Source organism: Canis lupus, chromosome 20 (genome assembly GCF_011100685.1).
Source record: "Canis lupus familiaris isolate Mischka breed German Shepherd chromosome 20, alternate assembly UU_Cfam_GSD_1.0, whole genome shotgun sequence".
NCBI classification, from domain to species: Eukaryota; Metazoa; Chordata; class Mammalia; order Carnivora; family Canidae; genus Canis; species Canis lupus.
In genome coordinates, this window is record NC_049241.1 from 47,742,671 (window position 1) to 47,769,583 (window position 26,913).

The window sequence follows — 26,913 nt, forward strand, 5'->3', positions numbered from 1 at the left end:
AATGTACAAAATACAATTTATTTTTATGTTTATCACAAGGATTGGCAAGTGAAGAATATTAGTGACAACTCAATTTTAAAGTGAAGATAATGAAATAAAAATGGTATTATGCTGAGTGAAATAAGTCAATCGGAGAAGGACAAACACTATATGGTCTCATTCATTTGGGGAATATAAAAAATAGTGAAAGGGAATAAAGGGGAAAGGAGAAAAAATGAGTGGGAAATATCAGAAAGGGAGACAGAACATGAAAGACTCCTAACTCTGGGAAACGAACTAGGGGTGATGGAAGGGGAGGTAGGAGGGGGTGGGGGTGACTGGGTGACGGTCACTGAGGTGGGCACTTGATGGGATAAGCACTGGGTGTTATTCTATATGTTGGCAAATTGAACACCAATAAAAAATAAATTTATTAAAAAAATCCAATGTAGAGAACACCATATAACCAAGTGACAGACTTGAGCCCATAGTACTAATAAACACAATTTCCTACATATATATTTACACATACACAATAGAACTCAATGCAAACAGCAAAGTTGGTAAAACAAAAACAAAACCTTCTTCTAATGTTGTTTGAAAAAAATGCAATAAAAAATGAAAATAATACCTCCCTGGACCCACTGTACAAATGCAAAGACCTGATAGAGACAATGTATAATAGAGAAAACCAATGAGTAACTAATCTACAAATATTCAGCTTCCTGGTAATGAAATCATTGCAATCAATGCTCCTTAGCATAGCTTTCACCTGTCAGATAATTGTTTTTGTTTTTTTTGTTTTTTTTATTATTTAATTTTATTTTTTATTGGTGTTCAATTTACTAACATACAGAATAACCCCCAGTGCCCGTCACCCATTCACTCCCACCCCCCGCCCCCCTCCCCTTCCAACACCCCTAGTTCGTTTCCCAGAGTTAGCAGTCTTTACGTGAATACCCTAAGTAATGGAGATGGTGTGAAATGGTGTATCTCATGAATTACGTTTATCTGCAAGCCATGAATCAGTCTAGGTTTTTCTCATCATTATGGAAACAGAGTCCAATAAGCCCCTTTTTAAAGATGAAAAAGAAATTTTCATCTGATTTCACTGGTCATCCCTCCATCCCTAATATTTCTACTCCCTTTAATTGCTAAACTCACTGGTTATGTGCTACTTTTATTGGAAGTACTTTATGCCTCACACCCCCTTACTTCATTGTCAACAATCACCCATGTGCTGCTAGCTCTACATCCACTTCTTTCTTTAATATCATCAGTGAATCCATTAACCAACTCATCAGCAAGCAAATGAGCATAGAAATCTCTGGTTTTGGGCTAGGCTGGTGGCTGTCAGCTGACCTCATGTCGATGCACCTGGCTTGGATTGTCTCTGACCCTTTTCTGGAGGACTTGCTGGGCTCTGGGACTCACCTGCATGGGAACTCTGATGAAGTCTCCGTGTGGCAGTCTGAATTCCTCCTGGGTGGGAATGATGGTGACTAAATTCTGTCCCCACACAAGACAGCAGGAAAGAGGCTAGTGTTAGTCTCTCAGACAAGCTTAGGACTCGAGAGGCAACAACTAGGTCCCATCCAGCCCACGGTGGCACAGGCAGAGGGGCTGCCACTCGGGATATTTAGAGCTTCCTCTATTCATGAGGCAGTTTCCCTCCTGCTCCTCCAAGCTCTAAGTGCATGATTTCCCTGTGGGACACTGGTATACACAAAGGAAAGTTTTCCTGGAGATTGTGTGTTCCCAATAGACCAGGTTATAACCAAATGAATCCAAGTGAATTACTGCTTCCTTAGGATCTCTGCTGTTCCCAGAGTTTGGACCTCTCAGCACTATATCCCAACGCTGACTAACTTTTCCACAAAGTCTAGTACTGAGCAATCCTTCTGGATTAGATCTCTCAGGTCTCCAAAATGTTGACTTGTGGTGAGCATACAACCCTGCCACCAACAGAATACTGCTGTTTTCCTTTTCAACAAGGAGAACTAACTTTGTTGATATAAACCTTGAGCAAGACATACCTCAGCTTCATGACACATTTGCCAAACTATTGGGAATTTCATACTTGCATAATTAAGAGCTTTCATTTGGTCCCTCATTGTAAAGCATTTGTTAAAGATAAGAAAGATATTTAGATTTTTTGCACTATCTTATAAGCTTGGAATAGATAAGTAAATAGATTCTCCCCTGTTACTTACATAATTATTCAGGCCTTGTGAACATCTTTTTAGCTCAATGAAAATGATTTCAGAATCTGCCACCCCAAACTGTAAGAAAATAAATGTGTAACATAATCATTTTACATTAGCATTAGGCTTTGAATACAAACATGTATCGATAAAATTTTCTCAGTTAACTGAGATTAAGCAATTGTAGGCAATTGTTCAGTCCTACCACAATTGGCCATATAGAGTTTCCTTCGCAAAGAATGCTTTCAGAACTCTCTTTATGTCTTTGTTTCTCAGGCTGTAGATGAAGGGGTTCAGCATGGGTGTGACCACGGTGTACATCACCGAGGCTACTGCACTTGCGTGGGAGCTCTGGGTAGCAGCAGAGCTAAGGTATACACCAAGCATTGTACAATAAAATAAGGAGACAACTGAGAGGTGACACGCACAGGTGGAAAATGCTTTATACTTGCCCCGAGCTGATGAAATTCCATGTATGGAGGAAACAGTCTTAGAATAAGAGTAAATGATCCCAGCAAAAGGACTTCCACCCAGCAGGACAGCTGCAAAATACATCACCAAGTTATTAAGAAAGGTGTCAGTACAGGCAAGTTGGACTATCTCATTGAGTTCACAGAAAAAGTGAGGGATTTCCACCTGTGTACAGAAGGAAAGCCACAACATCATTAAACTTTGTAACAAGGGGGATCCCTGGGTGGTGCAGCGGTTTGGCCCCTGCCTTTGGCCCAAGGCGCGATCCTGGAGATCCGGGATCGAATCCCACGTCGGGCTCCCGGTGCATGGAGCCTGCTTCTCCCTCTGCCTGTGTCTCTGCCTCTCTCTCTCTCACTGTGTGCCTAACATGAATAAATAAAAATTAAAAAAAAAAACTTTGTAACAAGGAACTGAGGATACATATGATCCAGGACACCAGAACCAGCAGTCCACAGAGCTGGGGGTTCATGATGACTGTGTAGTGCAGGGGGTGGCAGATGGCCACATACCTGTCATAGGCCATCACACTCAGGAGAAAGACATCCTTTCTTTCAGTATGAAAGTATGAAAACAGTATGAAAAAATAAATCTGTGTGAGGCAACCTGCATAGGTTATGACTTTGCTCTCTGTATATTCATTAGCATCTTTAGGATGGTGGTGGAGGTAGAACAGATGTCTACAAAGGACAGGTTGGTGAGGAAGGAGTATTGGGGGTGTGGAGGTGGGGGTCAGAGCTCACAGCCAGGATAATGAGCAGGTTCCCAATTACAGTGATCAGGCACATGGAAAGGAAAAGGCTAAAAATGAGGGGCTGAAGTTCTGGTTCCTCTGAAAATCCCAGAAGAAAAAACTCTGAAATTTGTGTATTGTTGCTTGGTTTTATGTGGTAGAGGTGACTTCAAAGATAGAAGCAAATAGCATGATTAATTTTCACATATTTGTATTACTCACAGATTTGAATAGCTACCTTTTTAATTTTGTAGTCTAAATATTTTAGTATTTTGTGCAAGGATAATGTCCACACCAGGGGATTCTTTACTACCATAGTTATGGAAGTTTTGTTCCAATCACTTATGTTCCACCATTTCATATGGTGGAAGGTGATATGAAGAATGGAATATTATTCAGCCATTAGAAACGACAAATACCCACCATTTGGTTCAACGTGGATGGAACTGGAGGGTATTATGCTGAGTGAAATAAGTCAATCGGAGAAGGACAAACATTGTATGGTCTCATTCATTTGAAGAATATAAAAATTAGTGAAAGGGAATAAAGAGAAAAGAAGAGAAAATGAGTGAAAATATCAGTGAGGGTGACAAAACTTGAGAGACACCTAACTCTTGGAAACGAACAAGGGGTAGTGGAAAGGGAGGTGGGCGGGGGGTTGGGGTGACTAGGCGATGGGCCCTGAGGGGGGCACTTGGCGGTATGAGCACTGGGTGTAATGCTATATGTTGGCAAATTGAACCCCAATAAAAAAATTATTTTTTGTAAAAAAAAAAAAAGAAAAAGAAAAGAGGGATAAAGCAGAGTGAATAGAGCATGCTATTTCATGGGTATGGAGGTCAATTCTGCAAACGATGTGACTTGGCTCATAGACCTCAAGTTAGAGAAGGAGGTAGATGAAGGATTTTTGGAGAAGTATGTTCTCAGCAGAGGGAGTGGCCAGTGCAAAGGCCCCGAGGAAGGTATTTGTCTCTAATGTTCAAGTTGAAGAAGCACAGCCAGTGCTGCAAGGGGAAGGAGCAGGAAGGAGGAGAGACATAGTCAGACATGCTGAGGAGAGAAGTTGCTTCTCTGTTCCCTCTGAAACCTCAAGGCACAGGGACTTATCTGTCCACATTGCCTCTCCCACTGTGTTCATCATATTGTGCAAAGGTATCCCAGGAATTGAACCAGATCCCCTTCTTAGTGGCCTCCCTCGATTGAGTCCTGGCCCCTGTATTGTGTCATCTTGGGATTTTTGAGTCCTGGCACCCTTATGTGGGGACTTCTCACACTCCACAAGTCACACACCCACAGGACACTATGGCCTCCTGTGTTGTGTTATTCCCCTGTCTTTCTCAGCCTCTGCCATCCTGGTGATGGCAGGAATGGATCCAACCCAAGTAGGTCAAGTCAGTGATCTTTCCCATGCAAAATACATAAATTCCAATTCTTAAGCCTCCTAAGAAAAAATAATATATGTATATTAAGATATATAGTAATATATTTATTATAATATTATATTTATTAATATTAATATATTATAATATATTGTATTATAATAATATTATTATAATTTATAATATTAATATAATATTATAATATAAGATATATATAATTATTTATAATGTATATAAATACCCCCTCAAATGAGCAAAAGGATAAAGCAACACTTCACAAAAGAAAGTATACACAATTCAACAAAAGGTGGGCATTTTAAAATTTTTTTAAAAATTTTTATTTATTTATGATAGTCACAGAGAGAGAGAGAGGCAGAGACATAGGCAGAGGGAGAAGCAGGCTCCATGCACCGGGAGCCCAACGTGGGATTCGATCCCGGGTCTCCAGGATCGCACCCTGGGCCAAAGGCAGGCGCTAAACCACTGCGCCACCCAGGGATCCCAAGGTGGGCATTTTTATATCAAGCACAGGAGACTTATTTCTCCTCTACCTCCTTCATCATTATTTGGCCGGTTCATCTCTATGTGGTATGATAGGGTATGAGGTTAGCCCCTTTCTCCTTTCTCTTATGTGCCATCTTTTCATTAATATTCTTGGGCTTTGAATATTGATCTCTCCTTTGACAAACCCATGGGACACACTGTAATCCTCATTCTGGATTTCATCTAATATGTAATGGCATCTCTAGCTCATGCTCTATAAATCCTGTCTGCTCTGTGACAATTATATCCTTTTGTACTCAATAATTTGCTTCATATCATTCTGTCTGCAGACATCATATCACACATACATTTATTTCATACATCTCTGTCCTCACTCTTATGATACATGATTCGAAAGTGCAGGGACTTCAGCTTTTCACTTTTTTTTTCACCAAGTTATATGAATATATGTATTTAGTATATAAGATCCTATGAATACAAAAAGGTATAGAATGAAAAGAGTGAGAGGATCACAAAACCAGGTTAAAATGTAAAATCTGTAGTTTCAAAACAGCTGTCCCAGGCAAAATTGTATGAAAAACCAAAATGAACTGAAAAAGCATATAAAATAGCAAGCATTAATGATATCGACATGGATCAATAATAAAATTGTAAAAATCCTAGACACAAAAGGATATAATATATAATGTTTCTAGAATGCTCAGTTTTTATTTGTTAAATGAATTAGAAATTAGGTTTCAATGTATAAAGACATTGACCATATGGCAAGGTTGTATTTCAATTTCATTGGAAAAGGTTCAATTGCTAAATAAATGATGACTAAAAGCGGTATCTGTCTGAAAGAATATGAAATCTGTCCACTGCCTAAGATCCTCAAAAAACCAGAGGGCTTATGATCTTAAAATAAGTGCAACCATATAATACAGCAAAATATCAAGAAAAATACATATAAAATTTACAGCTGGGCAACACCACCAAATAAAGCAAGAAACTCAGAAGTAGGTAGGTAGACATATTTACATAAAATGTAAAGTATTTATGTCAAAATATGTTCCAAAAGTCAATTGAGAAACAATTATCTGAGGAAATCATTTGAAATGGTGATATTTTAAAAATAAAAGAGAAAATATCAGAAAGGGAGACAGAACATAAAGACTCCTGACTCTGGGAAATGAACTAGGGGTGGTGGAAGGGGAGGTGGGAGGGGGTGGAGGTGAAAGGGTGACGGGCACTGAGGGGGGCACTTGACGGGATGAGCACTGGGTGTTATTCTGTATGTTGGCAAATTGAACACCAATAAAAAATAAATTTATTATTAAAAAATAAAAAAATAAACATAGAGGAGAAACTAATAAATACCAGAGGAAGGTGAGAGGGGGATGGGGAAATGGGGGATGGGGATGATGGAGGGCACCGGAGATGAGTACCAGGCATTGTATCCAAGGGTTGAATCACTATCTTGTACACCTGAAACTAATATTATACTGTGTTAACAAACAGGAATTCAAGTAAAACTTTAAAATAACAACAACAAAAAAAGAGAACAACATATGGGCATATAATTATAAAGGCCAATCAGAATGGCCATCAAATATATGAGGTTTGCTGAACCTGAGGGATAATTTAAGAAGAAATGTCTCTTTCACTCAGCAGCCTGCTGAAGAAACTTACAGAGCTTTTACATTCTTTGTGGTTGGAACTTTTGAACTTGTCACCAATGGGTTACCTGAATTTTCTGGCAGGACAGTAAGTGTTACAAGGTTGAAGGTAGAACCTGAAGGCTTCTGTGTTCCAAATACTGATAGTCTTTAACTCAAAATTTCTCTGCCTCTGCACCAAGGACATTCTGGCCAGAGGCTGCCCTGGGGTGGGGTGTGTCCAGTGCATGATAGGGTGTTAAGAGCATCCCTGGTCTCCACCAACCCCTCTCCAGTGTGGGAGGCAAAGCTGGCTCCAGACAAGTGATCAATAACACCCAGGGGACAAAATCACAACTGATTAGTTCCATACATTCAGTTTAACAATCTCAGCATACATTTTCTAGCATTGTTATAATAGAAGTTTAATGATAAAGAGTATCACAGACTTTCAAAAGTGTGAGAAGCTTTCACTCTGTGAAACTGATACTTGCACTGTTTTAATACATTAAGTACTTAATCAAGCAAACCACCAAACACAGTGATCACTGGTTCTGGGCTAAGTTGAATTGGCTCTCAGATGAAGATGGGTCAATGTTTTTGGCTTCCATTCTCTCTGACCCTGACATCCACAGCCTACTGATGTGTTGGGCTTACCTCGCTGGAGGTCTAACAGAAAGGTCACCTTGTAGAAGTCTGACTTCCTCCATGGACAGTAGATGATAGGGACTAAAGCTCTGTCCTCAGCCAAGGCAGCAGGAAGGAGTAAAGCATTGGCCCCCAGCCAGAAGTAGGATTTGGAACAAAGAGACAAGAAGCATAGCCCTTTCTGTCCAACGTTGCAGGAACTGAAGGACTAGAGATGAGGAGATATTTACAGCTCCCTGTGTCTGCTCATCAGGTGCACTTACCTCTTGTGACTCCAACCTCTAAGCACATGATTCCCAAGTGGAAAAGTCCTCTGGACAGGAAGGATATTTTTCTAATGAATTTCAGTTCCCAAACGACTAGGTTAGAGGTCAAGTGAAACCAGTTTTTTTTTTAATGTCCTTTTGCCTCACCTTGCCCCCTTCCTGAAGTGTGAATCTTCTAGCACCTTATCTCATCTCTGAGATAAAATTGTCTCCAAGTCTAAGACCCAGGAACTCACCTGGATTAGGTCTCTTTATCTTCAAAGCATTGACATGTGGTGGGGACCCAGCCCTGCTATCTCCTGGCAGTCTATTCTTCTTTTCAAGAAGATGAAGAAGTAGGTTATTCTGATAATAAACCTCGGGCACCACACACATTGGTTCAAGACATGTTTGCCATAACAGTTAAGAATTTCTTAGTTTATACAAGAGCTGTCACTTATTCCTTTGTCATAAAATAGTTGATAATTATAACACATATGTTTAGATCTTTTTATGTACTCTAACTTGAGTATAACATCTCATAGGGATTGATTTAATTTTTATAAACATCTCATCCCTGAGAAAGTATATTATGAACTCCAATCTACATTGTAGACATGGTTCTTGTCTCTGTCTACTGATTTGTCCACATTTGATATCTGAGTTTGTGGTGGGCCTTGAGTGTCATTCTGTCAGGATGTTACTAGTTCTCAAGCTCTGGGGCAGTGGTTCTCAAACAAATGAATTTGCCCCTGAGGATGTCTGAGAATGTCTGAAGGTATATTGCTGAACACCTATAATCCAATCCAAAAGCACCCCTCAAGTTCTATCCTGTCACACATGTCAACCATCAAAGGTGTGAAACCCACCTAGACCAGCATCTATGTGCCTGTGAATCCACATGGATTCCACTACAAATGCATAATCTGATCACAGGTCCTGAGTGGCCCAGAGATTTAGCATTTCTCACAAGCCCCCAGGAGATGTTGATGTGTGGGTCCTGGTGTGTGGACCATTCTTTGATTAGCAAGGCTGTGATCTTGTGTTAGAGATAGGTTTAGGTCTTCTGCACCAAATATTGTCAGTGCATGAAATTTTGAAGGAAATGTGTATTCACTCATTCTTCAGGCTGTGTAAAGTCTGTGTTTATTGCTTTCATATGTAACCAAAATAATATATTTATGGAAAATATTTTGTAGTAGCCAGAATAAGGCCTTCCCAAATATGTCCATGTCATATTATCCAGTCTTTAATGTGTTATTTGTTGTAGCAAAGAAGGATTCAGGTAGCACATTGAACAGGATTGCTAATCAGCTGCCATTAAGATAAGAGATTAAATATGATTGTCCAGGGGACACCTGGGTGGCTCAGTGGTTGAGCGTGAGCCCTTCAGCCCAGGGCATGATCCTGGAGTCCCAGGGTCGAGTCCCACATTGGGGTTCCTGCATGGAGCCTGCTTCTCCCTCTGCCTATGTCTCTGCCTCTCTCTCTGTGTGTCTCTCATGAATAAATAAATAAAATCTTTTTTTAAAGATATGATTGTCCAGGTGGGATGAAGTTAATCATAACAGTCCTCTGGATGTTCAGGAGGGAGATGAAAGAGTTAGTGTTGGAGAGTGATGGGAAATGCTATACTGTTGGCTCTGAAGGCGGAGGCAGAGCCATGAGCCCAGGAATGTAGGCAGCCAGCAATAGAGCCTGGAATTGGAAAGGAAACAGATTTTCCCATGAGCCTCTAGAAAGTACTCAACCTCGCAGACATATTGCTATTAGCCTGATGAGAGTCCTTCCAAGTTTCTTCTCCAGAGCTATAAGGGCATGTATATATATGTCTGTGTTAAGCAACTAATATGGGTCTACTTTATAGCAGCATGAGGAATCTCATATGGGCGTAGTCAATATAATTATTTGAGGAAACTTAGTTTAAGCCTTCCAATTACTCATAGCTTCCTTTGGATAAGGGCAATTGCAATGAAAGAACCCACATTAAGGGGCACCTGGCTGGCTCAGTTGAATAAGCATCTGCCTTTGGCTCAGGTGCCCCACATCCAACTCCTTGCTCAGCAGGGAGTCTGCTTCTCCTTCTTCCTCTACCTCTCCTTCTGCTTATACTTTCTCTCTCTCTTTCTGTTGCCCTCTTAAATAAAATATTTTTTAAAAGACCCCACATTAAGTAGAAAAAAAAATCAAATCTATTTGGCGATATTCTTCTGCATCATTTGGTTTGGCAAATTCCTCCCAGCTTAAATGTGAGTGTGGTCTGACTCTGAGGCCTTTCAGGCAGTGACATAGGAAAGGAACTCATGGTCCAAAATAAAATCATCCGTTATAATTTACAGTTTTGTGTCTATATTTCTGCATCCTTTTATATCATGTTGACTCAACATTCCTTCTTTCTATAATAACTACACTTGAATGTTTTCTTTGGAGTAAAAAATTAATTTCCACAGATTTCATTCTTTACTTATGATATTCATATGAAATTATGTTGAACATTTCATAGCCTTCATGAATAAGGAAAGAGGCTCAGCAATTTGAAGTTTTTAGCAATTACCTAACAGAGAAGTTAGAGGTTTTTTTAAATTTATTTTTTATTGGTGTTCAATTTGCCAACATATAGAATAATACCCAGTGCTCATTCCATCAAGTGTCCCCATCAGTGCCCATCATCCAGTAACCCCCACCCCCCGTCCACTGTTCCTTACACCACCCCTAGTTCCTTTCCCAGAGTTAGGAGTCTCTCATGTTCTGGCTCCCTTTCTGATATTTCCCACTCATTTTCTCTCCTTTCCCCTTTATTCCCTTTCACTATCTTTTATAATCCCCAAATGAATGATACCATATAATGTTTGCCCTTCTCCGATTGACTTATTTCACTCAGCATAATACTCTCCAGTTCCATCCACGTCGAAGCAAATGGTGGGTACTTGTCATTTCTTTTTCTTTTTATAAATTTATTCTTTATTGGTGTTCAATTTGCGAACATATAGAATAACACCCAGTGCTCATCCCGTCAAGTGCCCACCTCAGTGCCTGTCACCCAGTCACCCCCGCCCCCCGTCCTCCTCCCCTTCCACCATCCCTAGTTCGTTTCTCAGAGTTAGGAGTCTTCATGTTCTGTCTCCCTTTCTGATATTTCCCACACATTTCTTCTCCCTTCCCTTATATTCCCTTTCACTACTTTTTATATTTCCCAAATGAATGAGACCATATAATGTTTGTCCTTCATCGATTGACTTATTTCACTCAGCATAATACCCTCCAGTTCCATCCACGTTGAAGCAAATGGTGGGTATTTGTCATTTCTAATGGCTGAGTAATATTCCATTGTATACATAAACCACATCTTCTTTATCCATTCATCTTTCGATGGACACCGAGGCTCCTTCCACAGTTTGGCTATTGTGGACATTGCCGCTATAAACATTGGGGTGCAGGTGACCCGGCATTTCATTGCATCTGTATCTTTGGGGGTAGATCTTACACCCAGCAGAAGAAGAGAGTTAATAACGATTCGAGCAGAACTCAACGAAATCGAGACCAGAACTGTGGAACAGATCAACAAAACCAGGAGTTGGTACTTGAATGAATTAATAAGATAGATAAACCATTAGCCAGCCTTATTAAAAAGAAGAGAGAGAAGACTCAAATTAATAAAATCATGAATGAGAAAGGAGAGATCACTACCAACACAAAACTGGAACAGGAAGAAATAGAAAACCTGAACAGGCCAATAACCAGGGAGGAAATTGAAGCAGTCATCCAAAACCTCCCAAGACACAAAAGTCCAGGGCCAGATGGCTTCCCTGGGGAATTCTATCAAACGTTTAAAGAAGAAACCATACCTATTCTACTAAATCTGTTTGGAAAGATAGAAAGAGATGGAGTACTTCCAAATTCATTCTATGAGGCCAGCATCACCTTAATTCCAAAACCAGACAAAGACCCCACCAAAAAGGAGAATTATAGATCAATATCCCTGATGAACATGGATGCAAAAATTCTCAACAAGATACTAGCCAATAGGATCCAACAATACATTAAGAAAATTATTCACCATGACCAAGTAGGATTTATTCTCAGGACACAAGGCTGGTTCAACACTCGTAAAACAATCAATGTGATTGATCATATCAGCAAGAGAAAAAACAAGAACCATATGATCCTCTTAATAGATGCAGAGAAAGCATTTGACAAAATACAGCATCCATTCCTGATCAAAACTCTTCAGAGTGTAGGGATAGAGGAAACATTCCTCAACATCTTAAAAGCCATCTACAAAAAGCCCACAACAAATATCATTCTCAATGGGGAAGCACTGGGAGCCTTTCCCCTAAGATCAGGAACAAGACAGGGATGTCCACTCTCACCACTGCTATTGAACATAGTACTAGAAGTCCTAGCCTCAGCAATCAGACAACAAAAAGACACTAAAGGCATTCAAATTGGCAAAGAAGTAGTCAAACTCTCCCTTTTCGCCAATGACATGATACTCTACATAGAAAACCCAAAAGGAAAAAAAAGAAAAAAAAAGAAAACCCAAAAGCCTCCACCCCAAGTTTGCTAGAACTCACACATCAATTTGGCAGTGTGGCAGGATACAAAATCAATGCCCAGAAATCAGTGGAATTTCTATACACTATCAATGAGACTGAAGAAAGAGAAATTAAGGAGTCAATCCCATTTACAATTGCACCCAAAAGCATAAGATACTTAGGAATAAACCTAACCAAAGAGGTAAAGGATCTATACCCTAAAAGCTATAGTATTTTTCATTTCTAATAGCCGAGTAATATTCCATTGTATACATAGACCACATCTTCTTTATCCATTCATCTTTTGATGGACACCAAGGCTCCAGGGCAATTTACACGTTTAATGCAATCCCTATCAAAATACCATGGACTTTCTTCAGAGAGTTGGAACAAATCATCTTAAGGTTTGTGTGGAATCAGAAAAGACCCCGAATAGCCAGGGGAATATTCAATAAAGACAACCATAGCTGAGGGCATCACAATTCCAAATTTCAAGTTATACTACAGAGCTGTGGTTATCAAGACAGTGTGGTACTGGCACAAAAACAGACACATAGATCAATGGAACAGAATAGGGAATCCAGAAGTGGCCCCTCAACTTTATGGTCAACTAATATTCGACAAAGGAGGAAAGACTATCCACTGGAAAAAAGACAGTCTCTTTAATAGATGGTGCTGGGAATGAAATTAGACCACTCTCTTGCACCATACACAAATATAAACTCAAAATGGGTGAAAGATCTTAATGTGAGACAAAAGTCCATCAAAATCCTAGAGGAGAACACAGGCAACAGTCTTTTTTAGAACTTGGCCACAGCAACTTCTTGCAAGATTCACCCATGAAGGCAAGAGAAAGAAAAGCAAAAATGAACTATTGGGACTTCATCAAGATAAGAGGGCTTTACTTTCACATTAACCCAAATGTTCATTCTTTTCATTCTTATCCTCTCCCATTTTCTCTCAAGTTTACTGTGTCATGAAAGATCACACACAGATAACAAGTCTGTGTGTGCATATGAGCACCCATGTTTACTTGAGACAAAAATGTATATAAACACACACATATCATACCTCTCACCATTGAACAATTTCTTAGGGATCTAAAAAATATGACCACCCAATTTTGTGTTCCCCACATATTACCCCTGAAATTACCTTTATTATCCTATGTTATCTTCAGAAATAAGAAAATTGAGGCTCAAGGGCATTAAATTTTAATAAGTTACAGAACAAAGTAGTTAAGCATATTGTATACTTTCTAGAATCACATAGAAATGGAATAATTCTAAATATGCTCCAAATTTTGTACAACTTTTTGAATGCAGCAAAATGCAACTTTATTTATTTATTTTTATTTATTTATTTATTTATTTTTAATTTTTATTTATTTATGATAGTCACACACACAGAGAGAGAGAGAGAGAGGCAGAGACAGAGGCAGAGGGAGAAGCAGGCTCCATGCACCGGGAGCCCGATGTGGGATTCAATCCCGGGTCTCCAGGATCTCGCCCTGGGCCAAAGGCAGGCGCTAAACCCCTGCGCCACCCAGGGATCCCCTATTTATTTTTATTGAAGTTTAGTTGACACACAATGTTACATTAGTTTCCTTTACAACATAGTGATTCAACCAACAACTCTTTATGTTATGCTGTGCTCATCACAGGTGTCAAAATACACACTTTGAGTAGGTGCAGTTTGTTAAATAAAAATATTAAATGTAATTATATATTAGTTATATAGCTGAAAGGAAAAAGTGTAGTGGAGCAGGCTGTGGGTAGGATCTAGAGCACTGGTATAGCTTATTCACATCAACCAGGGATGGTAGATATACCTCCTAACTAGAAAGAGAGCACAGTGTCTATATGGATATAGGACCAATGAAATTAAATTAAGCAATGTTTGATATACCTACTCTAAATCACTATCAGGTACTGATTTTATTTTCAAAGTATTCTTTCCTAAAGAATAAACTAAGTCCATTGTGAGTAGAAGAAGGAAATAATAAGGACCAGAGCAGATTGGGAAGAGGCAAGATGGAAGAAGAGTAGGGATTCTCATTTCATCTGGTACCTTAGTTTAGCTAGATAACTATCAAATCATCCTGAATACCTATGAATGCAACCTGAGATGTAAGAAAAGAATGGCTGGAATTATACAAATAGAAAAGTGACCACTTTTTTCATGGTAGGAGTGCAGAGAAGAGATACAGAAAGGATATATAAGAAGATAAATGGTGGTGGTGCAGATCCTGCATAAGCCGGCTACTGGACAGTGTTACAGCCCTGGAGCTCAAAATTGGGACCTTTATAATCTGCTGTAGTGAAAGACTTCCCTGCCTGAAAGGTGCTCGATAGTGAAGTGGGGCAGGATCCCAGATGGGACAGTGAGGTCTCAAGATTCCCAGAGTCACAGAAAGAATAAGGGTGCTTGAACCTACAGGATGCCCAAACATTGGAGCAGGGAAACTGGTTTAAATCAGAGAGGGTGGGAAGGGGCTTTCAGCTCGGTGTACCATGAAATGCAAACCATGAAATGTGTCTCTCATGAATAAATAAATAAAACCCTAAAAAAATAATCAGACTAATATTAAAAATGCTGTAAGTGAGATGCAGTATAAATTGGATGCTCCAACAGCTAGGGTAAATGAGGTGGAAGAGAGAATAAGTGACATAGACAAGTTGATGGAAAGGAAGGAAGCTGAGGAAAAAAGAGAAAACCAATGGCCTATGAGGAGGGGCTCTGAAAAATTACTGATGCTATGAAAAGAACCCATATCATATTTATTGGAGTGCCTGAGAATGAAGAGAAAGAGACAGAGAGCCAGAAGGCCTATTTAAGCAAATATTAACTGAGAACTTTCCTAATCTGGGAAAGGAAATAGGCATTCATAGCCAAGAGGTAGAGGGGATTCCTCCCAAAATCAGTAAAAATAGATCAACACCCTGACATATACTAGTGAAGCTTGCAAATTCCAGAGATAAAGAGAAAAGCAGCTTGAGACAAGAAGTTATTAACCTACAGGCATAGGAACATTAGACTGACAGTGGACCTATCCACAGAGACCTGGCAGGCCAGAAAGGGCTGGTATGATATATTTAGGATACTAAATGAGAAAAACCTGTACCCAAGAATACTTTTTAAAATACATTTATGCTGAGTGAAATAAGTCAATTGGAAAAGGACAAACATTATATGGTCTCATTCATTTGGGGAATATAAAAATTAGTGAAAGGGAATAAAGAGAAAGGAGAGAAAATGAGTGAAAATATCAGTGTGGGTGACAAAACCCTGAGAGACAGGTCACTGAGAGACAGCTAACTCTGGGAAATGAACAAGGGGTAATGGAAGGGGAGGTGGGCGGAGGGTTGGGGTGACTGGGTGGTGGGCACTGAGGGGGGCACTTGGCGGGATGAGCACTGGGTGTTATGCTATATGTTGGCAAATTGAACTCCAATAAAAAATAAAAAAATAAAATACATTTAATTTTTTTTACATTTTTAAAAAATTTAAATTCAATTTGCCAACATATAGTATAACTCCCAGTGCTCATCCCATCATAGCCAAGAATACTTTATCCAGCAAGACTTTCATTCAGAATGGAAGGAGAGATAAAGAGCTTCCAGAGAAGACAGAAACTGAAAGAATATGTGACCATGAAGCCAGCCTTGCAAGAAATATTAAGGAATATTCTGTAAGCAAAGAGGGAACCCAAGAGTAATGTAAACTAGAAAGAAACAATCTACAGAAACAGGGACTTTACAAGTAATACAATGGCACTAAATACATATCTTTCAATAGTTACTATGAATGTAAATGGGCTTAATGCTTCAGTCAAAAGACACAAGGTATCAGATTGATTAAAAAAACAAGACTCATCCATATGCTGTCTACAAAAGAGTCATTTTAGACCTAAAGACACCTGAAGACTGAAAATGAGGGGATGGAAAACTATTTACCACGCAAATGGATCTCAAAAGAAAGCTGTGGTAGCAATCCTCATATTGGGTAAATTAGATTTCAAACCAAAGACTGTAGTAAGAGATGAAGAGGGACACTATAGCATACATAAAGTGTATATCCAAAAGAAGATCTAAAAGTTATAAATATTTATGCTCCTAATTGGAGAACAGCCAATTATATCAACCAATTAATAACCAAAGTAAAGAAACACAGAGATAAAAATACATTCATAGTAGGGGACTTCAACACACCACTCATAGCAATGGACAGATAATCTAAGCAGAAGATCAACAAAGAAACAAAGATGAATGGATAAAGATGTGGTTTATGTATACAATGGAATATTACTCAGCCATTAGAAACGACAAATACCCACCATTTGCTTCAACGTGGGTGGAACTGGAAGGTATTATGCTGAGTGAAGTAAGTCAATCGGAGAAGGACAAACATTGTATGTTCTCATTCATTTGGGGAATATAAATAATAGTGAAAGGGAATATAAGGGAAGGGAGAAGAAATGTGTGGGAAATATCAGAAAGGGAGACAGAACATAAAGATTCCTAAGTCTGGGAAACAAACTAGGAGTGATGGAAGGGGAGGAGGAAAAAAAAAAAGCAAAAAAAAAAAAAAAAAAGGAAGGGGAGGAGGGCGGGGGGTGGGGGTGAATGGGTGATGGGCACTGAGGGGGGCACTTGACAGGATGAGCACTGAGTGTTATTCTGTATGTTGGTAAATTGAACACCAATAAAAAATAAATTTATTATTAAAAAAAAGAAAAGAAACAAAGGCCTTGAATGACACACCGCACCAGATGGACCTCAGAGTTATATACAGAACATTCCAATCAAAAGAAACAGAATACACATTCTTCTCAACTGCACATGGGACATTCTCCAGGGTAGACCACATCCTGGTTCATAAATAGGTCTCAGTCAATATCAAAAGATTGTGATTATTCTCTGAATATTTTCAGACCACAATTCTTTGAAACTTGAACTCAATCACAAAAGGAAATTTGGAAGGAACTCAAACACTTGGAGGTAAAAGAGCATCCTACTAAATAATGAATGGCTCAACCAGGAGATGAATGGAGAATTAAAGATTTACACGAACTCACAAAAATGAAAGCAGAATTGTCCAAAGCCTTTGGTATACAGCAAAGGCAATCTTAAGAGGGAAGTACATTTCAATACAGCCCTCTCTCAAAAAATTAGAAAAATTTCAAATACCTTCCACCTAATGGAGCCTGAGAAAGAACAGCAAATAATGCCTAAACCAAGCTGATGAAGAGAAATAGTAAAGATTAGGGCAAAACTCACTGAAATAGAAAGAAGAACAGTAGAAAAGATGAATGAAACTAGGAGCTGGTTCTTTGACTCCACTTCAAAATTGCTAAAACTCATACAGCAATTCAGCAATGTGGCCGGATACAAAAGCACAGAAATAAGTTGCATTTCTATATACTAACAATGAGACTGAAGAAAGAGAAATTAAGGAATAAATCCCATTTACAATTGCACCCAAAACCATAAGATATCTTGGAATACACTTAACTGAAGAAGTAAACAATCTGTGCTCTAAAACCCACAGAACACTTATGAAAGAAATTGAGGAAGACACAAAGAGATGGAAAAACATTCCATCCTCACGCACCAGAAGAATAAATATTGTGGAAATATCTATGGTACCCAGAGAAATCTACATATTCAATGCAATGCCTATCAAAATACCATAGACATTTTTCACAAAGTTGGAAGAAATAATCCCAAGATTTCTATGGAACCAAAAAAGACCCCAAATATCAGACGAATGTTGAAAAAGAAAACCAAAGCTGAGGACATCACAGCTCCTGATTTCAAGCTATAGTACAAAGCTGTGATCATCAAGACAGTATGGTACTGGCACAAAAACAGACAATAGATCAATGGAACAGAATAGAGAACCCAGATATGGACCCTCAACTCTATGGTCAACTCATCTTTGACAAAGCAGGAAAGAATATCCACTGGAAGAAAAACAGTCTCTTTAATAAATGGTGCTGGGAAAAGTGGACAACTACATGCAGAAGAATGAAACTAGACCATTCCTTTAGAAAATACATAGAGATAAACTCAAAATGGATGAAAGACCTATATGTGAGATAGGAATCCATCAAAATACTATTAGAGAACATAGGCAGCAACATTTTTGACGTTGGCTACAGCAACTTCTTGCAAACATGTCTCTAAAGGCAAGGGGAAAAAAACAAAAATAAACTATTGGGCTTTCATCAAAACAAAAGCTTCTATACAGTAATGGGAACAGTTAACAGAACTAAAAGGTAACCTATGGAATGGTAGAAGATATTTTCAAATGACATCAGATAAAGGGCTAGTATCTAAGATCTATAAAGAATGCATCAAACTGAACATCTAAAAATAAACAATCCAGTCAAGAAATGGGCAAAAGACATGAACAGACATTTATCCAAAGAAGACCTACACATGGCCAACAGGCATATGAAAAAATACTCCACATCACTTGTCAGTAGGGAAATACAAATCAGACCACTATGAGATAGCATCTCACACCAGTCAGAATAGCTAAAATTAACAAGACAGGAAACAACAAATGTTGGTGAGGATGTGGAGAAAGGGGAACCCTCTTTCACTGTTGGTGGGAATGCAAGCTGGTACAGCCACTGTAGAAAACAGTATGGAGTTTCCTCAAGAAGTTAAAAATAGAGCTACCCTATGTCCCAGCAATTGCACTACCCGAATGATACAGATGTAGTAAAACGAAGGGTCATCTGCACTCCAATGTTCGTAGCAGCAATGTCCACATTAACCAAACTGTGGAAGGAGCTGAGATATCCTTCGGGAGATGAATGTATAAAGAAGATATAGTATATATATCCAGTGGTATATCAATCAGTCACCAGAAAGGTTGAATACCTACTGCTTACATTGATGTAGATAAAACTGGAGGATATAATGCTAAGTGAGATATGTCAATCAGAAAAAAACTATTATGATATAGTTTCACCCATATGTGGAATATAAGAAATAGTGCAGAGAACAATATGGGAAGGGAGGGAGAAACTAATGGTAAAAAATCAGAGAGGAGACAAATCATGAGAGCCTTTTAACTCTGGGAAACAAACTGGGTTATTGAAGGGGAGGCGGGTGGAGGTTGGGGTAACTGGGTGATGAGCATTAAAGGGTGCTCAATAGTGAAAAACAGAGCTTTTCCTTAATGTCAGGAGCAAGACAAAGATGTCCACTCTCACCGCTTTTATTCAACTTAGTACTGGAAGTCCTAGCCACAGCAATCAGACAAGAAAAAGAAACAAGGGGCATCTTTATTGGGAAAGAAAAACTTACTGTCACTGTTGATGACATGGTATTATGTATAGAAAATACTAAAGATTCTATCAAGAAACTACTAGAAATAACAAATAATTTCAGTAAAGTGCAAGTTACAAAATCAGTGACATTTCTACACATTAACGATGAAATATCAGAAAAAAATTAGAAACACCATTACAATTGCACCAAAACCAATAAAATACATACAAATAAATTTAACCAAAAAGGTGAAATACCTATACTCCAAAATAGAAAACAATGGTGAAAGAAATTGAAGATGATATGAACAAATGAAAGGATATACAGCGTTCGTGGATTGGGAGAATTAATATTGTGAAAATGTCCATATTACCCAAATCAATCTACTTACTTAAATCAATCTCTAGCAAAATGCCAATAGTGGTTTTCACAAAACTAGAACAAGTAATACTAAAACTTGTATTGAACCATGGAAGACCCTGAAAGGCCAAAGCAATTCTGAGAAAGAAGAATGGAGTTGGAGGTATCACAACATCATGTTTCAAGATATACTACAAAGCTGTAGTAATCAAAATAGTAGGGTACTGGCACATAAATAGATACAAAAGCCAATGGAACAGATTAGTGACCCCAGATATAAACCATGATTATATGGTGAATTAATCTATGACAAAAGAGCAAGAGTATGAGGAAAAGGCACTCTTTTCATGAAGTGGTGTTGGGTAAATTGGACACTACATGTAAAAAATGGAATTGCACCATGCTCTAATTACATATACAAAAATAAGCTCAAAATGGATAGGGAAAGACTTAAATATAACAGTCCTTGAAGAGAGCACAGGCAGTAATTTCTCTGACTTCAGACAGCAAGATTTTTCTAGATAAGTCTCCCAAGGTTAGAGAAACAAAAGCAAAAATAAACTATTGGCATAACATTAAAATTAAAAGCCTTTACACCGTAAAGGAAATAATCAATAACACAAAAAGACAACTTAATGAATGGGGGAAGATATTACACATGATATATCTGATAAGGGGTTAATATCTAAAATACTTAAGGAACTCCTACAGCTCAACATAAACCCCCCCAATATCCCAGTTAAAAATGGGCAGGGCATCTGAATAGAGGTTTCTTTAAAAGAGACATATAGGGATGCCTGGGTGGCTCAGTGTTTGAGCGTCCGCCTTCGGCCCAGGGCATGATCCTGGAGTCCTGGGATCAAGTCCCATATCAGGCTCCCTGCAGGGAGCCTGCTTCTCCCTTTGCCTGTGTCTCTGCCTCTCTCTCTGTGTCTCTCATGAATAAATGAATAAAATATTAAACAAAAATAAAAGAGACATACAGATTACCCAACAGGCACATGAAAAGCTGTTCAATATCACTTATCATCAGGGGCATTCAAATCAAAACCACAATGATATATCACCTCATACATATCAGAATGGTTATATAAAAAACCCAAGAAACAAGTGTTGGTGAGGATGTGGAGAAAAGGGAACCCTACTGCACCATTGGTGGGAATGCAAACTGATATGGCCACAGTGAGAAACATTGTGGAGGTTCCTCAAAAACTTATAAATAGCACTACTGTATGACCCAATAATTCCACTACTGTTTTCAAAGAAAACAAAAAAATATTAAAAGATGTACACACCTTATGTTTATTGCAGCATTATTTACAATAGCCAACACATGGAAGCAACCTAAGTATCTATCAATTATAGATAAAAGGATAAGGAAAATGTGGTGTACACACACACACACACAAATGAATATTTCTCAGTCATAAAAAAGGATGAGCTCATGCCATTTAAGACAACATGGATGGACCTAGAGGATATTATGCTAAGTGAAATAAATTGGACTGAGAAAGATAAATACCATATGATTCCACTCATAAGTGAAATCTAAAAAAAATGAGTGAACAAAAAGCAAAATCAGACTTATAAATACAAAGAACAAACTGATGGTTACTAGAGAGGAGAAGTGTGCAGGGATTAGCTGAGTGAGTGAAGGGGTGAGGGTACAGGCTTCCAGGCATGGAATGAATATCTTGAGAATAAAAGGCACAGTATCCAGAATAGAGTCAATGACATTGTAATAGTGATGTATCAGGACAGATGGTAGCTACACTTGTGGTGAACATAGTGCAGTGTATAAACTTGTCAAATCACTATGTGGCACACTTGAGACTAAGGTAACAATATGTGTCAACTACATTCATATAAACAAAACAACAATAAGAAAATGCAGAAAGTACTCTTTCCCATGAGAAAAGAATGCTCTGAATAGCCCACCTAGGAATATAGCCAGAAAAAAATACCCCTGTGTGTTTAAAGATGTGAATGCATTTACCCCAGATGAAAAACCTGAATAACTGGATTTGGGGAGCATGTATGAAGAAGAAAATTCTACCTTTATAGCCAAAAAAATTACCATCCACCAAATGTAATGGTTCACACATTTTCTTCAGAATCTGTCTGAAGTGTTGAAAATAGAAGTCGGAACAAAGTTCCAGGGAGGATCCTAGTTGGGATGGATGTGGTCAGGTGACATAGCTATATCTCTGAGTCAGACACTGGAGACTGTCAGTCACAGCAGCCCAGAGGTCACAGAGTGGTCTATTGATGTGCCTGCATTGAGAAGTTATATACGTTGGAGAGATGTCCACTCAAGGGGGAGATGAACCCATTTGTAGAAAAGGAATATTCACCTGGCTCCCAAGGTGGACGCATGGGGACTGAAATGACAGAAAATTTTACTTTATTTATTGTCCCTTGGGTCAGGAGAGCTGAATTCCTTAGAGAATTGAGCAACTTGAAGTGAAATTACTTAATAAGGAGCTCTGAGCATTCAGCCTCTGAATCCCCCTCTGCAGAGCTCACCTGCTGCTCATCAACCAGAGGTTAGGAGCATCCTCTCTGTGCCTTCCTGAGATGTTCAATCACTCCAAAAAACCAGCCTGGCCCCCATTTCTTGTCCTTTCTACATCAATTGTCCTTGGCAGGAAGGACCAGTAGAGCCACATCCATTGAATGAGGCCTTGGGGGAGGACAAAGTGGTCCAGTAAGTACTTCAGGAAAATGATGCAGAAGGAAGGAAAGCTTTTTATTAATCATGTCGTCTATGGAAACAGTCAGGTTGATGAAATAGTAAAGTGGGATTGATTTCAAATCCTGAAAATTTCATGTCTGCAGAGGATTCCTGCTCCTCATTCCTTCTCAACTCTTGCTTCTCTTCTCAAAGCATCATTGCGGGGCTCCCCCTCCTCCTACAGAAGGAACCAACCCTCCCTTATGTTTTTCACCTCTCGGGTTCTGCTTTATTTCAACATTAGCCTTTCCTCTTATTTGTGAAAAACTGACTGCCTGAGATAGCCCAGCAGAGTGAAAAGATCCTTGACTTGGAGTCAGGCAGATGTGAATTTCAAATGCCCCTTTCCATCTGGTCCTTGATGAACCATGGAAATGTTTCTTCTATTACATGTTTCTTCTATTCTTTTTTTCCCATCAGCGCAAAAGTGAGTATAAGATGGTCTCAGAGAATGCTTATGGGAGGGCAGATGTGTGGATTGAAGTGTCCAGGACATGGTGCTATTTATTTACTCATTCATTCTTTTACATGACATATTTCAAAAGAATTTTAAGGTGCCTACACAAACTTGGAAAAACAAAAACAATTTAAATGTATATTTAAAAGAAAAATATTGTGGTCAAGAGAAAGGACACATAAAGCCAGGTGAATAACTACATGAGAAAATCAAATGTCTACCATGAAATGCTACCTAGTTACCACAATTGGGCCCCTGATATGAATCTGTGAATTCCAGTGAAGGCAAAAGACTCTGTGCGTTAGGATGAAATTTGACTACACAGATGGAAAAAACTACAAAGAAAACATGTCCCTATTCAATTAGGGATTAATTTGTCTCTGCCATCAAAAAGGAGCTTAATGTCTCTATGCCGACATGAGGGACAAGGGTTTATTCCATCTTTGCTTCCACATGTACAGTGTGTGGTTTTCCAAGATACGTCATCTGTGGGAGTCCCAGTATCATGTGTGAATTCTAGACAAGGAGGAGATAGGAAAGGGAAAGTCTTCTCAAGAGCATTTCAGTATTCCCATTCAGTAACTTCTTATACTTCCCACCAACTGTCCATGATTGAAAAAGAAGGCAGGAAATATAGTATCTTAGCTAGGCATATGACAACCTTCAAATTTAATCAGGTCATGATAACAGGAAGAGGAGAATGGATTTGTTATGTAGGCCATCTCGGGCCCAATGATTAATTACAAGAGTCACAGTATCCATAACACTTATACAAACAATTGTTTGATAGAAGCATGACTCTTCCTGACATTAAGGCAAGAAGACATTTCTCTCCCCAATTCTCAGGAAAAATGACACCCATCCAGGATGTGATAATTATGTTTGCAGGTTACAAACTGCAGGGCCCAGAGATCTGTCTTGTCAAATTCACATAAGGCCAGGATGCAAAATTACAACAGCTCCAGAAAATATTTATTTGAATATAAAAGTAGGATCAGATCGTGACTTGTTGTTTGGAGCCACCAAATTAATGTTAATACAGCTAAACAAGATGCCAACATTAGTCTTTATGATTCATGAATCTTAATACTCTTGAAACACAGATGGGCTAGGTACCTTTAAATTTGGTCAAGGCTTACTGCTGATTTTTTTCAGAATGCTTTATTTTAATATTTGAGCCATGATAATATGCTCCTGCCTCACCTCTCCCACAATGTGGCTCTTACCCCTTGTGTGATGCCTCTAGCCTACATTAAGAAACATTTCAAGTATCTTAAAATGTATTCTGGATTCTTAGAAGGGAATTGGCTGCACACATTTCTCCCATCACACAGTATGACTTTTCTGACAATTGGGGATTTCACTGTTTTTGTTTTGTTTTGTTTTGTTTTTTGTTTTTGTTTTTGTTTTTTGCCTACTCAGGCATTAATGAGCAAGGGAAACCCCCATGATCATCTCACAATGTGGATTCTGATTCAGCAGGTCCAAATGCAGCCTGGGGCTCTATTCAAAGAAGCCCTGGGCAATGCTGCTCCTGCTGGTACACAGACCACACTCTGAGTACCTAAGCTATAAGGGGAACAACTGCTGTGGAACTGGGATTACATTTTCCATAGAGCAGTGGCAGCAGATGGAAGGATGGAAGCATTTCATTATATACATACATTTTTTTTCTTTCTTTTATTGGAGTTCAATTTGCCAACATATAGCATAACCGTGCTCATCCCATCAAGTGCCCCCCTCAGTGCCGGTCACCCAGTCACTCCCACCCCCCGCCCACCTCCATTTCCACCACCCCTTGTTCATTTCCCAGAGTTAGGAGTCTCTCATGTTCTGTATCCCTTTCTGATATTTCCCACTCATTTTTTCTCCTTTCCCCTTTATTCCCTTCCACTATTTTTTATATTCCCCAAATGAATGAGACCATATAATGTTTGTCCTTCTCCGATGGACTTATTTCACTCAGCATAATACCCTCCAGTTCCATCCACGTTGAAGCAAATGGTGGGTATTTGTCATTTCTAATGGCTAATATTCCATTGTATACATAAACCACATCTCCTTTATGGATGGAAGCATTTAAAATTACCCAAGCAAGGCAATTATAACAGGGTAGAGGGAATCCCTGGGTGGCTCAGCGGTTTAGTGCCTGCCTTCAGCCCAGGTCGTGATCCTGGGGTCCTGGGATTGAGTCCCACATCGGGCTCCCTGCATGGAGCCTGCTTCTCCCTCTGCCTATGTCTCTGCCTCTCTCTCTCTCTCTCTCTAATGAATAAGTAAATAAAATCTTTAAAAAATATATAACAGGGTAGTACTTTGTTAATTAATTTGCCTGAAATTAAAGACAATTACATTTTTGTGCTGTCAACGTGATGGTCATCGAATGTTGATTTTTTTCTCTTTCCCGTTAGTTCATCCACATGGAATCAGGAAATCAAACACACACTTCAGAATTTCTCCTCCTCGGGTTTTCAGGGAAGCTAGAGATTCAGTTCATGCTCTTTGGGATGTTCCTATCTGTATACTTGGTCACCTTCGCTGGGAATCTGCTCATCATCCTGGCCATCTGCTCAGACTCCCATCTCCACACACCCATGTATTTCTTCCTCGCCAACCTGTCCTTTGCTGACATCTGTTTCACCTCCACCACCATCCCCAAGATGCTGTTGAACATTCAGACTCAGAGCAAAACCATAACATATGAAGGATGTCTCAGTCAGATATTTTTTTTCATTGTGTTTGGATGCCTGGACAATTTACTCCTGACCGTGATGGCCTATGACCGCTTTGTGGCCATCTGTCACCCCCTGCACTACTTGGTCATCATGAACCCCCAGCTCTGTGGACTGCTAGCCTTGGGGTCTTGGTGCGTCAGTGTCATGGGCTCCCTTCTCGAGACCTTGACCCTTTTGAGGCTATCTTTCTGCACAAACATGAAAATCCCACACTTTTTTTGTGATCTTCCTGAAGTCCTGAAGCTTGCCTGTTCTGACACCCTCATCAATAACATAGTGGTGTATTCTACAACTGGGCTTCTGGCTGTGATTCCTTTCCATGGAATACTTTTCTCGTACTATCAAATTGTTTCCTCTGTACTCAGCATTTCCTCAGCTGCAGGCAAGTACAAAGCCTTTTCCACGTGTTTGTCTCACCTCTTGGTGGTCTCCTTGTTCTATGGCACAGGCCTGGGGGTCTACCTCAGTTCTGCAGTCACTTCATCCTCTAGAATGAGTCTGGTGGCTTCAGTTATGTACACCATTGTCACTCCCATGCTGAACCCCTTCATCTATAGCTTGAAGAACAGGGACATGAAGGGGGCTCTGAGAAGTGTCCTGGGCAGTGTGGTACCTGTCAGCATTGGGACCATTATAGGATTCTCCTGAGTAGCTGGCACACAACATGGAGGCCCAGAAATCCTGGCATCTTTCATCCACTATTGATATTTTTCCCCAGGTGTACACAAATTAAAGCAGTTCTCTCCCTGGGTCTTCCTTGTCTTCTCTATTTTCCTTCAGGTTATTATCTTGGGTTCCTCTTTTCACTTTATAAACAGTCTTTTTCACTTGGTGTGAATACAACTTGTATTTTCTCAGTAATATTCAATGATGGTTTAGATTTCTTAAAAAACTAAGTCAGACTTCATGTAGTTAATATCTATCCTCAAAGTGATGGGATGTGTGCCTATTTTGGAAATGTCCTGAAAACTCATTTACAGAGATGATTTTCTTTGGTCACTTGAAT

General features: G+C 39.2%; 1 protein-coding gene and 1 pseudogene across 1 annotated transcript; one reads left to right on the top strand and one right to left on the bottom strand.

The window, feature by feature from the left end:
* Window positions 1-2,384: 2,384 nt before the first annotated feature.
* LOC119877308 lies at window positions 2,385-3,442 on the bottom strand (annotated as a pseudogene).
* Window positions 3,443-25,589: 22,147 nt separating this feature from the next.
* Window positions 25,590-26,555, top strand: OR7C1B (olfactory receptor family 7 subfamily C member 1B). Its single transcript, XM_038565370.1, has one exon. The coding sequence runs from the start codon at window positions 25,593-25,595 to the stop codon at window positions 26,553-26,555; it is 963 nt and encodes a 320-aa protein (XP_038421298.1). The 5' UTR covers window positions 25,590-25,592.
* The last annotated feature ends 358 nt before the right edge of the window (window positions 26,556-26,913 follow it).

What these genes read in the sequence shown, in the direction of transcription:
- OR7C1B (XM_038565370.1), top strand. Translation starts at nt 25,593, where the DNA reads ATGGAATCAGGAAATCAAACACACACTTCAGAATTTCTCCTCCTCGGG.